This window comes from Typopeltis vanoorti, chromosome 6 (assembly GCF_054136105.1).
Source record: "Typopeltis vanoorti isolate ZY-2024b chromosome 6, IOZ_Tvanoo_1.0, whole genome shotgun sequence".
Classification (NCBI taxonomy): Eukaryota; Metazoa; Arthropoda; class Arachnida; order Uropygi; family Thelyphonidae; genus Typopeltis; species Typopeltis vanoorti.
The window spans coordinates 44,613,408-44,629,979 of NC_143554.1; the positions used below are offsets into that span (position 1 = coordinate 44,613,408).

General features: G+C 36.3%; 1 protein-coding gene across 2 annotated transcripts in view; it reads left to right on the forward strand.

The window, feature by feature from the left end:
- Ubr3 (Ubr3 ubiquitin ligase) overlaps positions 1–16,572 on the forward strand; it is a 542,232-nt gene that overhangs the window by 136,224 nt on the left and 389,436 nt on the right. For both annotated transcript variants that reach the window (XM_090394146.1, XM_090394147.1), the window contains exon 7: positions 5,038–5,266. In XM_090394146.1, coding sequence (XP_090250272.1) covers positions 5,038–5,266 — 229 coding nt within the window. The remainder of the gene's footprint in view (positions 1–5,037; positions 5,267–16,572) is intronic.

Below are 16,572 nucleotides of genomic sequence, written 5' to 3' on the forward strand. Positions count from 1 at the left end.
GTTCTGACATTAGGGTGACAGTATTAAACCTTAAACAATGAGATAATTTGCTCTTCACTGTTCATTGTAGAACAAATGGTTCTTTAATGTTTATTTATAGACTTGTTTATAGGACAATGAGTGCATAATCCTATTATAAAAAATATAATAGGTCAAGGTATAATTATATATACAGGTATAAAAGATTTGTCCGATATTCACTCTGTATCCATCATTGCAAATATTATTTTTCAATGATGGATACAGAGTGTTGAAAGTTTATTTTTCACTAGGTTAGACTATAATAAATTTAGTTTAATCCTTTATCCCAGTGAGAGAACAAAGTTTGCACCTGAAAATATCTTCAGGACTGAATATAGTGTTGTACTATCTTACCTGGGTAAGTAGTGCAACACCCAGGCAACTCTTAGCAAAGGTGGAGCAAGCTACCAACACTCCTAACCCAGTATCTCCCATAATGCAAGACACATCTCCTTGTGGATATGTATACTGTTATGCAATAAGGGATTGGCCACTACCCAGACTAGTTTCGACCTTTATTGAGGTCTCTTCAGTGGGAGCCAGGCCCAGAGTTGGAGATACCAGGCAGAAGCAGTAGCAAGGTCATCTTTACCTATAGGAGTTGCCAAAAGGTTTGCCACCTTTTTTATTAACTTACTCTGGATTTGGAGAAAGATGTTGAAAGTTTATTTTTCACTAGGTTAGACTATAATAAATTTAGTTTAATCCTTTATCCCAGTGAGAGCAAACAAACAAAGCTACTGCTTCTGCCTGGTATCTCCAACTCTGGGCAGTGTGAATGAATTCAAAAATAAGTATGATAGCTGGTGCATGTAGCCTCCTTTGATGAGTCCCTGACTCCCTGGATCTCTTAATAATAATAATAAGCAATCCCACCATACCTATGCACTTCAATAACTATCTTCATTCCGAAGAAAGAAACTTCAAGCTGTGCATCAGACTTTAGACCTATTACCATCTCCCCTGTGATACTTAGACTCTATCATAAAATCTTAGTTAAACGACTTCAGCAACATATACAGCATGATTATAGACAGAGAGCTTTTGTTCCTTCGGACGGCTGTGCCGAGAATATATATCTTCTTTCTTCTCTTCTCTCTGATTCCTTACGGCGCCTTAAGCCTCTATATATGCCGTCGCTGGACCTTTAAAAGGCCTTTGATAGCTCCCTTCCTGCTCTCTTTTGAGCGCTGTCTATTGCTGGATGTCCAGAACCATTCTTTTAATGCTGTGGCCTTTGCGGACGATCTTAGTAGAGTAGCCTCTACTAAGATAGGTTTGCAGGAACTCCTTGACCAGGCAGTTGACTTTTTCTCTATTCGAGGCCTTTCTGTTAATGTAGCGAAGTCCTGCTCTTTAGCTCTTGTCTCCTCTGGTCATGACAAGAAGCTTAAGGTCGAGACTATTGAGTTTTCCCTGCACGGGAGGCCATTGCATGCTTTGACCATCCTGGAAGAGTGGAGATACCTTGGTATCATGTTCTCCCCCAAAGGGAAGGCCTTCTATCCTAAAAGCTGGGATCGCTTCTTTGAGGAAAGCTCCTCTCAAGCCCCAGCAAAGACTGTCTCCTTTCCCACTATCTCCTACTTTGCTTTTACCACAAGTTGGTGCTTGGTAGGACATATATCTCGGTACCAACCCAATACACAGGGAATACAGGGGAAGAAGATAGTTCTAATTTCTAATACAACCCAATACAGGGGAAGAAGATAGTTCTAATTTTGCGATTCTGGACAACTGCAAGCTTGGGATCAGCCATCTAAGTGATGGAACATCCCAAGCTTGCAGTTGTCCAGAATTGCGAAATTAGAACTATCTTCTTCCCCTATCTGCGGATAGGCTTTCAATAGCCCATTAATACAAGAAGACTTTAGGCGGGCTAAAGGCTGATCCCATTATCAAGGTATCTTAATTGAGTCAGCACCTGCAGACACAAGAGTTATGCATCTCTGCTGCACTCTTCTGTAGATGGTGATCCTTTAAAAGAGTCATATCTGGTGCCTCCCCAGCATGATTGGGTAAGGGGATGGCACCAGACTCCTCCCTGGGTTTGAGTATATTGACCTTATCAGGACGAGGATCGGTGTCCTGCCCACTCAAGCCTGCACAGCTCAATCAGAATTTCAGATAGTAGAAGTTGTTGTGGGTGACATGGTTTGTTGAATGAGAAGGAAGAGGAGGAGTGTAGTATGCTAGCTACTCAAAACTGTGTATTGGGTTGGTGGTCAACTGGAGTAGGTCATTGATGCATAGAAGGAAGACAGTGGGCAAGAGAACATATCCCTGTGGGATCCCAGCATTAGTTGCATAGACATAGGATAGTAAGAAGTCATAAGAGAAAACAGCTGTAGAAGTCATAGGATAGACCAAATAATCACGGCTTACTTAATAGACCCTTTCAAAGGCCTTCGAGATATCAAGAGTGAATACCTGAGACTCACCAAATTTTCCATGGCATGTGTTCAGAGATGGGTAGACATATTGTTTGATGATATTGTTTATTAGTTGAGTTCCTTCAATGTAACAAAGGAGTTGAATGGTGAAGTTTCCTCCATTACTTTGGAGAAGCAGAGCTGAAAGAAATTGAACAGTAATTTGATGGCGAGAATTTGTCTTCTTCCTTAAGAATAGGTTGTACATGGGCTAATTTCCATGCTACACGATAGATACTAGTAGAATGTGAAAGCATAAAAAAAAACTACATAGAATTGGCATTGGAGAAGTGTCATCCATATGAGATTTTTTTTTTTGTCTAATATGCATAAAATGCTTCTGATTTCTTTTTGGTGAAAGGTCAAAGGGAATGTATTCTGAGTACTTGGCATGGTTGTGGGGCATTTGTCAAGGTCGGTCATTCAGGAATTAGAGGAAAAGCAAGAGGCTAGAAGGTTGGCCTTCTTTGTGAATGATGATGATGATTATAGAACCATCCAGGTATAACAGCGATGGAAGCTGAGTTGGACATCAGAAGTTACGGATGATGGCTTTGGCAAGAGATCAGAAAGCATGACTTGCATTTGGACAGCTGCAAGTTTCCTGCTTTTGGCCCTTTCAAAATCCCTTTTGGATGAGTTGGTGTACTTGAATTGAAGCTTTGGTAAAATAAAGAGTGATTGCACTATATATATATTTGACACGCATACACACACACACACACACATATATATTTGACAATGTGTATGATTGCTATGTGAACTATATATATACATACACACTAGAGGGCTGCCCCCCCCCGAGTGCTGGACTGGTAGGCCAGTTCTCCTTGAATTCTGATGAATTGAATTTTGAAAACTTGAAAGGGGGATCTGGCGCCTATGGTGCCCAACCCCATGAGTTCCAGACTGGTAGGCCGGTTCTCCTTGAATTCTGATGGCTCGAATTTTGAAAAGTCGAAAGGGATGTCTGCCCCCCCCAAGTTCCGGACTGGTAGGTCGGTTCTCCTTGAATTGTAGACCACCAACAAATACTCAAAGAGGACACACCACTTAGATAGGACTTTAGAATCACCCATGTGTTTCACTTAGTATTATGTTGTATTTGAGTGCACGTTACAAGAGTTATTTGTAATCCCTGTCTCAGTGACTGAGACGAAATATTGGAAGCATTAAAATGAGTTTTTAATCATTTCCTAGTACTGTAAACATTCCATTAAACCTCAAACATGCCTCCAAGCACTTAGCCTCAACATGCGTGCACGCACGCGCGCGCGCGCGCACACACACACACACACACACAACTTTGGGTTCATAACATGAAAAGAGAATTACAAAAATATGCATTACAAGGAACAAGCTACAAATTAACTTGCAAACACATTGCTGATATTTGAAGGTGCTCTGGATGCCATAGTATTGTTGGGCACATTCACACAGGTGTGATCTAGTGTACGCCAGACTTGGATAGCTAAAGAGTGACATTCAGATAGGTTATAGCTAAGGTTAATATTAAATAGATGGACCAGATTGAGGACAGTTTCTACTATTCTTCTCTCCAGCTTATCATAGCATCAGGTTTCTTTTATTATTATAATTCTGGAAAGATGTCACACAAATCAAGTGATAAACACTATTCAGCATGTTTAGCTCCTATTAATAAGACTGCAAAAGATCATCCAGAGTTTGTATAACCATGGAAGGCAGCAGGTTGGTGCAATCTTGGTTCTCCTCAGCAGGAGGCTAAGGAGAACCAAGAAATATAGTTTCTCAGAGTAGATAGAGAGAACAGAGATCTGTTTTGATACTTCTTGAAATTCTTGGAGCAGTTGTAGTTCTTTTGTGCTTTAATAGTTGTTGACAGGGTGAAACACGTTGATATTGACTCACCATAAAGGTATTGTACATGCCTCAGAAGGGAATATGCTGTGCATTATGGGATACAAGGAGCAACCTTGTGTGATATCATCTGCTCTCTATATACAAATGTTATCAAGCTACTTTCATGTGCAAATTTTTGTTTTTTTATGCTTGGATAAAATAAGATTGAGAGCAAGAATATAATATTTTGTCAAGCATAATATACTTTCCATTGCAGTGGAAAAAACTTTTTGTAGTTTATTGAATATTTTATTTTATTTTATTTTTTTGTTTATATGCTGGGGGGGGGGCAAATTGCCTCTGCATTTTCCTATTCAGGTAAGTGAAGCATTGATACATAGATTAAATTATGTTAATTACATAAGTAAAAATAAAGAAAGAAAACATTTAAACTCTTTACAGTTTGGAATTGTCAGGTATCACTGACTAGGGAATACCATCAACTAGTTTTAGAACAATTATTCTGTGATACTGCCAGTTTGAAATTTAAGTTGTATCCATACTCGTCCACCTTTGAAACTCACTGCTCCATTCTCCTGAACTATTTATATGACTAGATTTCTGAATTATAAGGCCTGCACGTCTGTTATGACACTTTCTGAGTATTGCATTAAGCTAACTGTGTATTTAATTAAAGTAGCCTTTTATAATTCCTTTGATTTTATTTTATATATGCATTTAGAATTTTTTTTACTATTATTAGGAAGCTATTACACAAACATTTGTCCATCACTACAGTCGTATTAGCATGATGCTCTCACAAGCTGTAGATTCAGAGACATTGTCCAATAGAGTAGTTCATGTCAGTGTTCAACTTTTCAGCAATGAACAGCTAGCTTTGCAGACAACTAAAGAATTCCAGCTTCTTCATATCATGGTGATAAGTCTGAAATCTATGATGTCACAGATCCTTGTTCCAAATACATTACAAGGTACATATTATGCCAATATTTTTCTGTTCAATATATATATATAAGTTTATTGTTTGACTTTGTTTACTTCATTTCTAAAACAAAGAGGTAAAATCTGATAGTATTATAATTGATTGTATGCTACAATTAAAAAAGTTCACCACACACACACACACACACACACACACACATATATATAAAAAGATAAGCCAAAATTTGAAACGTTTTTATATCACGTTTTTTGTCTCTTCATTGTTATGAGCCAAGTTAAGCTGATAAGCCGACATTTTTGAAAAGTTTTTATGTCACGTTTTTTGTTTCTTCATTGTTTTGAGCCGCGTTAAGCTGATAAGCCGAAATTTGAAACGTTTCACATCCAACAATGTCTTTGCCTTCATGAGACAACAATTTTTTGACCATTGCAATGGAGAACCGGCTTACCAGCCCGGAACTCGGGGAGTTGTGCGCCGTAGGTGCCGGGGTGGGTGGGGAGCCCCCCCAGCATGTATATATGTACACACACACACACACACATACAGGGGGTCCTCGAGTTACGTCGGAGATCCGTTCCTACGGACCGACGTAAGGCGATTTTCGATGCAAGTTGGAATTACCATAGCCTAAGTTACTTACCTAACCTAAAACACCCTGAAGTCATACGTATATATCAAGAAACAGAACTAGGCTATAGGAAAATGAAAGCTTTATCATCACCACTAGCAGCTTCACCTTGCACCTTAAGGTTATGTAAATTGCCCCGAGCCTTAAACCGCATGAACCAACCTTTACTAGTATTAAACTCTTCATCTGCACTCTCCCCCCCCCCCTTTTCACTTTTCAATGCCTCAAACAATCTTTTCACCTTTTCTTGAATTAACATGAGGCTAATTGGGATACGGCATTGATGGTGGTCTTCCAGCCAAGGAACAAGAAGCCTTTCCACTCAATCATGAGCCTACTACGTTTTTTCGTAATCACAGTCGATTTCATTGGCGCCATTCCTTTCACATGTTCAAGAATGCGAACTTTATCCTTGATGGTCCCGACTGTGGTATGACTTAAGTTCAACGCGTGGCCGATGTTCGTTGGCGTTTCTCCCTTTTTTGCCCTTTTAATAATGTCTAATTTTACTTCGAATGTAATGGCTTTCCTTTTCTTTGACACACTGCCATCGGAAGAGTCTGCCTTACGTTTGGTAGCCATATTGAAGGGTAAAAAGCCACTAAAAAAACAGAAACACAAAAGTGAGAGAGTGGATGTAAACAAACCACGCGGTACCCAAAGAGTGTATGCTGGGACCCAAGTGACGCTACCTCTCCCAAACAAACGGCGCGTAACAGCATGTTCTTCTGCCGCGCTCACAAACAAGTTCGCCCACGACATTTGAATTTTACGTTGTGCTGCTTCAAGTTGAAATTTATTTTTTTAATTATTTATGGAATTACCGCCGTAAAGTCGAAACGACGCATGTCGAGGACGACGTAGGTCAAGGACCCCCTCTGTATATATATATATAGCTGTTAACTTGCCACTTCAGGATTTTAGATTCATAGGAATTAATTTGCTGATGAATGCGTTAAATCTATCCAGAGGGTGTGGCATTTTAAATAATCTTTCAGTGTATGCTCTTTTGAAATAATTTTGGGATATCCTCAGTTTTATAATGACACATATATTCTTCTCATCATGTTTTTTATACTGCGTACTGCCATTGCCATATGAAAATCTTTTGACTTCATGACATTGGTAAAAGAGTTCATCTAAATTCATCTGTAGGCAACATGAATTGATAGAAATTTAAGTTCCACCTCAGCCAGAAATGCACCAGAAGCCAACACCAAGGAATCAAACTGTTTTGAAATATCAGCGTTCTGAAACAGTCAAATAAGCATTAAAAGAATTCATAGTTTCTGGTTAACAGTAGGACACTGCTTAAAAAGCTGCACACATTCTACAGAAGATAGAGATGCACATAAACCACACATCAGCCATGAAAAATGCAAACTATTGGTGAATGAAGCATTGTGGCTGGTTCATTGTAACTAACTGATAGATCTCTGGAAGTCTGTGATTTCTAACACTGTGAATCATTTTCCAATGAGATGGATGAGCTGGTGTGGTAGATGTCTGGAAAATGTCATATACATGAGAGCATCACTTCATTTGTGAAGTTTGGTGGTGGAGGAAAGTGAAACAGTCTGGATCCATTTCTCATAATACTAATTCAATTGTTTAGTCATAGTTCTTAGAGGGGATGAATTCAGATGGATAGGCAACACTTCTGCATAATGTATTCTATCTACGTGGTGGAGGTTTTATGGAACAGTTAATGTCTTACACCATTAAACAGCACCTTTAGGTGCCATTTCATAATGCCCTATAGATGATGTGCAACTTGCACACATACAGGGTGTTAGGAAGAATGTACATAACATCAGGAACTGTGGAATGGCCATGATAAAAAAAAAAAATAAACAAATAAAACAAGTGTATGGCATTCTCAGTAGTGAAAAATAACAGTAAGTGGATGCATACCTGGTAAGGTGTTTATTAAGAAATTTACAATTTGTTTATAATAGATTCTCAGAAATATTACTCAGCCAGTGCAGCTCACCTGTGTATGAAGAACATACCCTATATCTATTTATTAAGGTGTATAAACTACATAATCCAAAATGCAATTGAAGAATGACAATCTTGTTTCGACTTTTTTGTTACTCCAGCAGTTTCATCCACCCCAAAACAAAAATCCAAAAGCTTTATATCTAGAGAAATTGACCAGTTTTGTGAACCACCATGATGCATTCCACCAGCTAGGGAAACACAATCATTGAGATATAATTCGCTGCATGGGAAAATGGTAGAATGTTGGGAGTGCATATGATGTCGTGTAGATGAAAATACATGATCATATATAATAAGAAGAGAAAATCACTGACTTGAAAGTACATATGGTGTCATCTAGTTAAAGATGTGATGTATAATCATATACAACAGTATCAGCAATTTCTCTTGCTGAAATTGCAGATAAATATCACCTGTAAGATGACCTTTGAATATAAATATACTAATTGACACTGGAGTTATATTAATAATTACTTCCTGCAGTGGCATAAGGAATTGTTTCTGACAGTACATGTAAATTGCAAATGTCATTGCCATCGATGTGGGTGAATTTAAATTTCATTACAAACAGTATATATTGATGCGATATGACTGGCATTGAGCCATTTACAGAATCCCAGCATGTTCAAAGAAGAAATCATTTTTGAAAGTGAAAATGGCCTTGTATATAATACTGTTTGAATATTTCAGTGATTACTCTATGAGGGTGGTCTGAAAAGTTCTCCGCCTAACAATGAAAAAACGAATTTATAATTTCAAAATTATTTTTATTTTTCAACATAATCTCCCTTAAGACTATTTATTCTTAAGGGAGATTATTCTAATTTGATTTATTCTAATCAAGACATTTATTCCAGTGCTCCAGCTCCATTATCCCATCCCTGTAGTGGTTCTCAGTAAGATCTGCAAAATACTCCTCTACAGCAGCAATCATCTCTTGATTCGAAGAAAAACGCTGACCAGCAAGGAAGAGTTTTAGTTTTGGGAAGAGATAGAAGTCAGAGGGAGTCAAATCTGGGGAATAGGGTGAATGTATCAACAATTCATAGTGCAGATCCCTTAATTTTTCCATTGCCAAAACACTTTTGTGGGCAGGTGCATTGTCCTGATGAAAGATGATTATTTTCTTCTGCAAACTAGGTCTTTTCTCACGAATTTTTTGGTCTAGTCTGGTTAAAAGATCAGAATAATATTCCCCGGTTATTGTTATACCCTTTTCAAGATAATTAATAAACAAAATGCCTTTAGCATCCCAAAACACCGATTCCATGACCTTTGTCTTCTTTGGCGTTGAACAGCCGGCTTCTGTCCACTGTTTTGACCGATGTTTGGATTTTGCTGTGTAATGGTGAATCCAACTTCTCATCTATAGTAATAGATCGATGCACAAAATCAGTTGTATTTTTTCTTAAAACGCTCTAAGCACTGTTCAGAGATTTTCATGCGAGTGTGTTTTTGATCTGCTGTGAGCAAACGCTTCACCCATCTTGCACAAAGCTTTTTCATTTGCAATCCTTCATGCAAAATATATCTTACACGTTCTTTTGAATGCCTATAGCCTGAGCAATTTCACACACTTTGACTTGCCAGTCATCCAATACCACATCGTGCACTTGATCAATGATTTCTGGTGGTGTTAAACTTTTTCGACGTCCTTCACGTGGATCATCTTCGTGGCTGGTATGGCCATGTTTAAACTCGACAGCTCATTTCTTAATTGTCGAAAGCGAAGGAGAAGAGTGCCCATAAACTTTTATAAACTTCGAATGAATTTCTTTTGCCATTAAACCTTCTTTTTCGAAGAATTTTATAACCGCACGATACTCAATTTTATCCACTTCAAGTGATACAGACAACACTTTTGCTTCAGATAGCTGTATAAAACAAACTACTACTTGATAGAATGACTTGCAATTTCACATGGATGCTTATGACAGATGTACCAACTTAGAAAAAAACTTGCCGATAGTGTTGCCATCTATGGTCGAGGATGAGAACTTTTCAGACCACCCTCGTATTTCTCTAGATAAATGATCATATAATCTGCAAATATATATTCATGTATTATCATCAGGAAAGAAACATTTTTGTATTATTAAGAAAGTTCCATGTTTGATCTCTGGAGCAGGGGAAGTAGATATTCCAGCTTTAGAACATTATAGCTGAGTTGGGAATTATAGAATCACTATATTTGTTCATTTTTGAAATTATGGATTCTACAACCGTGTTAGAATAACTCTTTTTTATTATCCCAGTGTTTCGATCTTCATATCAAGGTCATCATCTGGAGCATACATAAATATATAATACAAGCTGTGTTACATTTCAAACCGTAAGCTAGAGAAACATTGACTTGATCACGTTACTCACTGGCATGACCTCTAGTGAAAAAAAAAAAAATTACATCAAGCTAATTTAATTTTTGATTACATGAATAAACATTCTTGCTTTCCTTCCAGTAACAGTGATGTCCTATTTCTATTATTACAATTGTTATTTTTTTTATTTAAAAAAAAAAAAAAAATACAACATGTCCTTTTTCAGTATTAAAGTTGTCATTATAGATTTAGGATCCTGGATTTTCTAGAGTCCTGTTTATATAGGGTGTCCCAAAATTCACGCAAAATTTAAATTTAGCGCCATTTGTGCGGTAAAGTGTTGCCAACGAGAAAAAAAAAGACAGCGTGACAACTGACAGTTCAGGGTTATTAAAAATGGAGCGCTACACGAAAGAACAACGCATTTTCATTGTTGAGCAATATTTTAAAAATAATGAAGGTTTGGCAGCTACAGTTCGTAATTTTCGTACAAAATATGGTTGGAATAGTGATTTAACTTCATCAACTGAAAAGATTAACTAAAAAATTCCGGGAAACTGGATCAATTAGTGATCTTATACACTCTGGCCGTACTTCAACAAGTCGTTCAACAGAAAACATCGAAGCAGTTCGTGAGTGTTGCTGAGAGTCCAGGAACATCAATTCGGCACCGTGGTCTTGAATTGGACATTTCGAGAAGCTCTCTACAGCGTATTCTCACGAAAGATTTGCATCTTTATGCTTACAAAGTTCAATTGACTCAAGAACTGAAGCCTACTGACCACACACACACAGCGAAGAGAGTTCGTTGAATGGATTATGAAACAACAAGTGGATGCTTATTTTTCGAACAAAATCATCTTCAGCGATGAGGCTCATTTTCATCTTGATGGCTTCGTTAATCGACAAAATTGTCGCATTTGGGGTTTCAGAAAATCCGCGAGTGATTGTTGAGAAACAAATGCATCCACAATGTGTCACTGTTTGGTGAGGATTTTGGGCTGGAGGCATCATCGGTCCATTCTTCTTCGAAAATGCGGCTGGTAAGGCAATAGCAGTTAATGGTGCTCGCTATCGCGACATGATAATCCAGTTTTTTGTGCCTAAATTGCAAGATATGGATATGGACGACATGTGGTTTCAACAAGACGGTGCCATATGCCACACAGCCCGAGAAACAATTCAATTACTGCATGAGTCATTTCCTGGTCGTGTAATTTCCCGTTTTGGTGATCAGAATTGGCCGCCCAGATCATGTGACTTAACGCCGTTGGATTTTTTTCTTTGGGATTTTTTGAAGTCTAAGGTTTATGCGAACAAGCCCATGACCACAGATGCCTTGAAGGAGGAAATTGAGCACTGTATCAACGAAATTCAGCCACATTTATGCAAAACGGTCATGGAAAATTTTGACAAAAGAGCGCGTATGTGCCAGCAAAGCCGTGGAGGCCATTTACCCGATATGCTATTCCATGCATAACCCTATACTGTATACTTTATGAATCAATAAGAAATTACAATTTTTAATTAAAAACCTATGTTTTCTATCAAAATTACTTCTTGCGTGAATTTTGGGACACCCTGCAGTTGTTCTTAGAGAGGAAGGATTCGTGGGACGATTATATGCCTTCCATATGTATGAGATTTTTAGACCATGATTATTGTTTAGATTGGGGTGGTTGATAATGATCTCACACGCTTCCTTAAATTTGCATTCATACCATGTTTTGGTGTGATGTAGACAACTAGTGCTTTTCCAGTCAATTCTATGTAAGGTGTTCAGAGCATGATCAGAAAGGCCAGCTTCACCATTTATTATATTTGATGTATTGTTTATGTTATATTTTGTCTGATTGGAATTGTATGTCCTGTTTCTCCTATGTATGGTATGTTGCAAGTGCAGTAAAAAAGTAATACTCCAGGGTTGGCCAGCGGAGGGAGAGGGTCCTTGGATGAGTTGAGTAAGCTGTTTAATTTTGCAAGAGGTTTAAAAGTGGCTTTGAGGTTGTATTTTTTTGTAATGCTCTGTTTATTTTGTTTGATGTCCCTTTAATGTAGAGAATAGTTATAGTTTTACTGTAGTCTGGTTTGTCTTTGTTTTTTATTGAGGTCTTGTAGAGAATTTTGTTAATAGTGTTTTGGCTGTATCTATTTTTTTGAAAAGTATTACTGATCACTTTAAATTCGTTTTTTAGTGCCTGTTCACTGGAGCAGATCTTCAGAGCCCTGTTTTTTAGGGTATTGATGACACCTAGTTTTTGTGTTGGGTGGTGGTAGGAGTTTATGTGTATATATTGGCCAATATGTGTCGGTTTCCGGTAAACAGTGAAGGAAAGATTGCCCGAGGGAAGACGTGTGAAATTTCAAAAATGAATGCTGATCACTGTGTAACACTAAAAGAAAGCACTATATTTGTTGTTTTACACAAAACTGTTGTGTAATTGAAAATTCTCTTTTATTATTAACTGGGATTTTTACCATTAAAATTCTAGTTAAAGTGATAGTACAAATTCTTTAGTATATGAAGATTTTTCACTCATTTAGTTTAGCATATGCTGTTCATAACTTCAGTGGCGAGCCATATGAAATTGTGAACCTGTTCTTTGAAATTGAAGAGAATAAAACTTAATGGCATGTAGTCTTAGCAGGTTTAACCAATTTGTATAAAATTTTTTTAACCAGGAAAGTCTGTATACTATATTTAATTTTTTGTACTATATTTAATTTTGTACTATATTTTGTACTATATTTAATTTCAATTAATACATTGCTGAGATAGAATACCCTACAAAAGAGCAACAACTTGAATGCCAAATACAAATTAATGAATTAAATTTGGCATGCATGCAAGAACGTGCTTTTAATGTTATTCTTACACTGTTATTTTTAGTCATTTTTTAAACATGCATAAACCTTATTAGATTTATTTTTTCTCCCTTTCTGTCCTTATAATAATCCTATTCTTTTTGATGGAGTTTATTCAAATATACTTCTTCAGATATATTCTAAACTTTGTTGTACTGTCTCAGTCTTTGTTTCATTTGGAATTACTTCAGTCATGAAATTTTGAAAAACATCACTTTGATAATAATAATATCTGTATGGAATTTCATGAAATTTTGATTAGCATCTCTCCTGAAATTTCTTAATTTATCATCATCATCAATTTCCTGATAGTTATCTGCTACATGATTAATTTAACATTATTATTAATCTCCTGTCAACAGTTTTCCTCCAAATTAGTCTATTACTTGTCAGCATCCCAATATTGTCATATCTAACATTTCATGCTTGAAAGGCACTTCTGACTGAATCGATCCACCAATCTTGGTCTTCCTCTTAGTCTTTTCCTGCCATCTTGGCATCAAACACCCGTTTTGCTAATCTTTCCTCTCACAGTCTATTTAAATGACCATATCACCTTAGATTAGCCTTGGTCACACGTTCTTGAATGCAAACAGTGACAAATTCCTTCCTAATGTCTTCATTTTTGATATGATTCTGCCATTGATGTCATCTGTTCAGCCCCTAAATTTTTCTAAGAACTCTCATATCAATGGTCTTTAATATTTGATCAAGTGCTTTATTTCTAACCCAACTTTCTGATCCATAGCTTAAAACTGGTTTGAACACTGTCTTGTATACTGTTGGGTTAGTGTTTTGGCTAATTTTTCTCTTATTCGATATATATCTGTTCAATTGGCTCCCCACTATACCAGCTTTGCTTATTCTGTTGTCTATTTCCAGATTTAACTTACCATCTTCACTAAAAATTGTGCCTAAATAGCTGAAATATTTTACTTATTCTATAGGCTCTCTGTTCAGAATGCAAATGAAGTTTTCTCTGTTCCTGCCTATTTTCATATTTTTTGATCTTTTTATCACTGATTTTCATGCCAGATTTGTTATAGCTCTATGCAGTAGCAGCTGTAACAAATTTGTAGTTAGAGAATCCTAGTAAGTTATACTGGATGTGTTTAGGAGTATATCATCATCATCATCTTCATAAAGCAAAGAGCTAGCTATCTTTAATATCTCCAATTCTAATTTATTTCCACTTTATTTCATAATGTGATCCATATAGATGATGAATAAGAGTGCAGATAATGTTCGCCCTTGCCTTATCCCTGATTTTACATCAAACCACCTTCCTGTATTTCCTCCAATTCTAACTGCTGACTTAAATATAGGCTATGATTGCTTGGTGTATGTATCATTTACCCCATATAATTGTAGTGTTTTGAAAAGCTTTTTCCTGGACACCTTGTTGTATGCCTTTTCCAGATCTACAAAACTTAAGTATAGATCCTTATAATATTCCCATGATTTCTCAACTATTTGTTAGAAAGTGAAAATCTGATCTTGACTTGAATTCAGCTTGTTTTTCTCCCAGTTTCTCTTCCACAATTTTTCTCAACTATTTTTCAAATAACCTTGCATAAATCTTACCTGGAGCACTTAATAGAGGAATTCCTCTGTAATTCTCACATTCAGCTTAATTCCTTTTTTTTATTTTTTATTTTTTTATTGTTTTATATATATATATATATATATATAGAGAGAGAGAGAGAGAGATAGAGATAGCTGTATTCCAATGATCTAGAATTTGGCCTTCTGACCAGGCTCTTTGAATTAGGCAGTGTGACAAAACTCTTATACTTTTATACCTCCATATTTGAGCATTTCTAGTTAAATATCATCTCTCCAGTTGCCTTTCTACATTTCAAGTTTTTGGTATCTTTTCTATCTCAAGTATTGATATCTACTCCTATTTGCATTTCTCTTGAAACTTTTCTACTGCAGTTCTGTCATGCTTGTTTCATTTAACAGCCTTTCAAAGTAATTACAGTGTGACAAAACTCTTATACTTTTATACCTCCATATTTGAGCATTTCTAGTTAAATATCATCTCTCCAGTTGCCTTTCTACATTTCAAGTTTTTGGTATCTTTTCTATCTCAAGTATTGATATCTACTCCTATTTGCATTTCTCTTGAAACTTTTCTACTGCAGTTCTGTCATGCTTGTTTCATTTAACAGCCTTTCAAAGTAATTACTCTAGGCATCTAGGATATTCTTATTTTCATTTTTCATGTTAACTTTATAGTCTTTGATTCCGTTTACAGTACTTTTTTCTCCATTTCTAAGCTTTTTCAATAGCCTCCAGAACATGTTGCCACCTTCCTGTTTACCCTTCAATATTTTTACCAGAGTCTTCCCACGATTTATGTTTAGCTACTTCACACAGCTTAGCTCTCTTACATTTTTCTCTGTGTTCATTGACATCTGCTGACTTATTTGTTAAGTATGGGATGCTTTCTTCTTTTCCAAGACTACTTTTTTAACTTCATGTGTCCACCATGGCGTTCTTATTTTTAACTATCCTTGCAGACAACTTTACCACATGCCTCTCTAACTGATCAAAGTTTTCTTTGCAGTTTACCACCAAGACTAAGATTTGCTTCTTGTTTTTGAATCACTTCACATAAATGCTTACCTGTAAAAGCTGCTTTAGCTTTTACCTGTAAAAGCTGCTTTACTATAACTCTTTTTAAAACTTTTTTATATACTGTTCTTTTCAATGTGCTATTCAGTTTTATTCTACTTAAAGCTAAGTGATAGTCACTTCCATTTTCAAATCCTCTGTATATTCTTGTATCCTGAACCAGCATGAAGATAGTAATATCAACAATAACATAATTATAAAATATTAATACCAAAATATTTATGTGTAATATTTTTATTGTAATTTTTTTTTGGCTAAGTTTCACAGTCATTATCAATACAGTTATAGGAAAATGAAGTAAAAGAACAATTTAATTGAAAGCATGTGATATTATGTACAGTATCAGTTGCAGGAGAATGGGTCCATCTGCATTAATAGCTTTCAAAATAAATTACAGTAGATTTAGTTAATTATTTTTAAATTATAAATATTTGATTACAATTATGGAATACATGAATTGTGAGTATTGGTTAATATAACTTCCTAAACTTGAGAAAGTTTTAGGCAATTGTTTCTGTTCTGATTCGGGTTGTGAATGTGTGCTTCACAGCTTTCTTTTGTAGAGTCTTTCTTGAAGAAAGTAACTTTTGTGTGATACTTTGGTTTTGTTCCACTGAATTCTGTGTTTCGTAGATAAAGTGTGGTTTGCTAAACTGGATTTGTTGGGTTCATTAAGAGAAATGTATTCCTGATGTTCTTCCAGATGAATTTGTGCAGATCGACCAGTTTGTCCATAATAATATAAGTCACAAGAGCTAGGGATTCTATCAACTCCAGGATAAGATAGAGGGGAATATTAGTCTTTTGATGAGATATGGAATGTACTAAGTTTGCAAAATGGACAGAAAGCAACTTGCACATTAATCTGATGAAGTAATC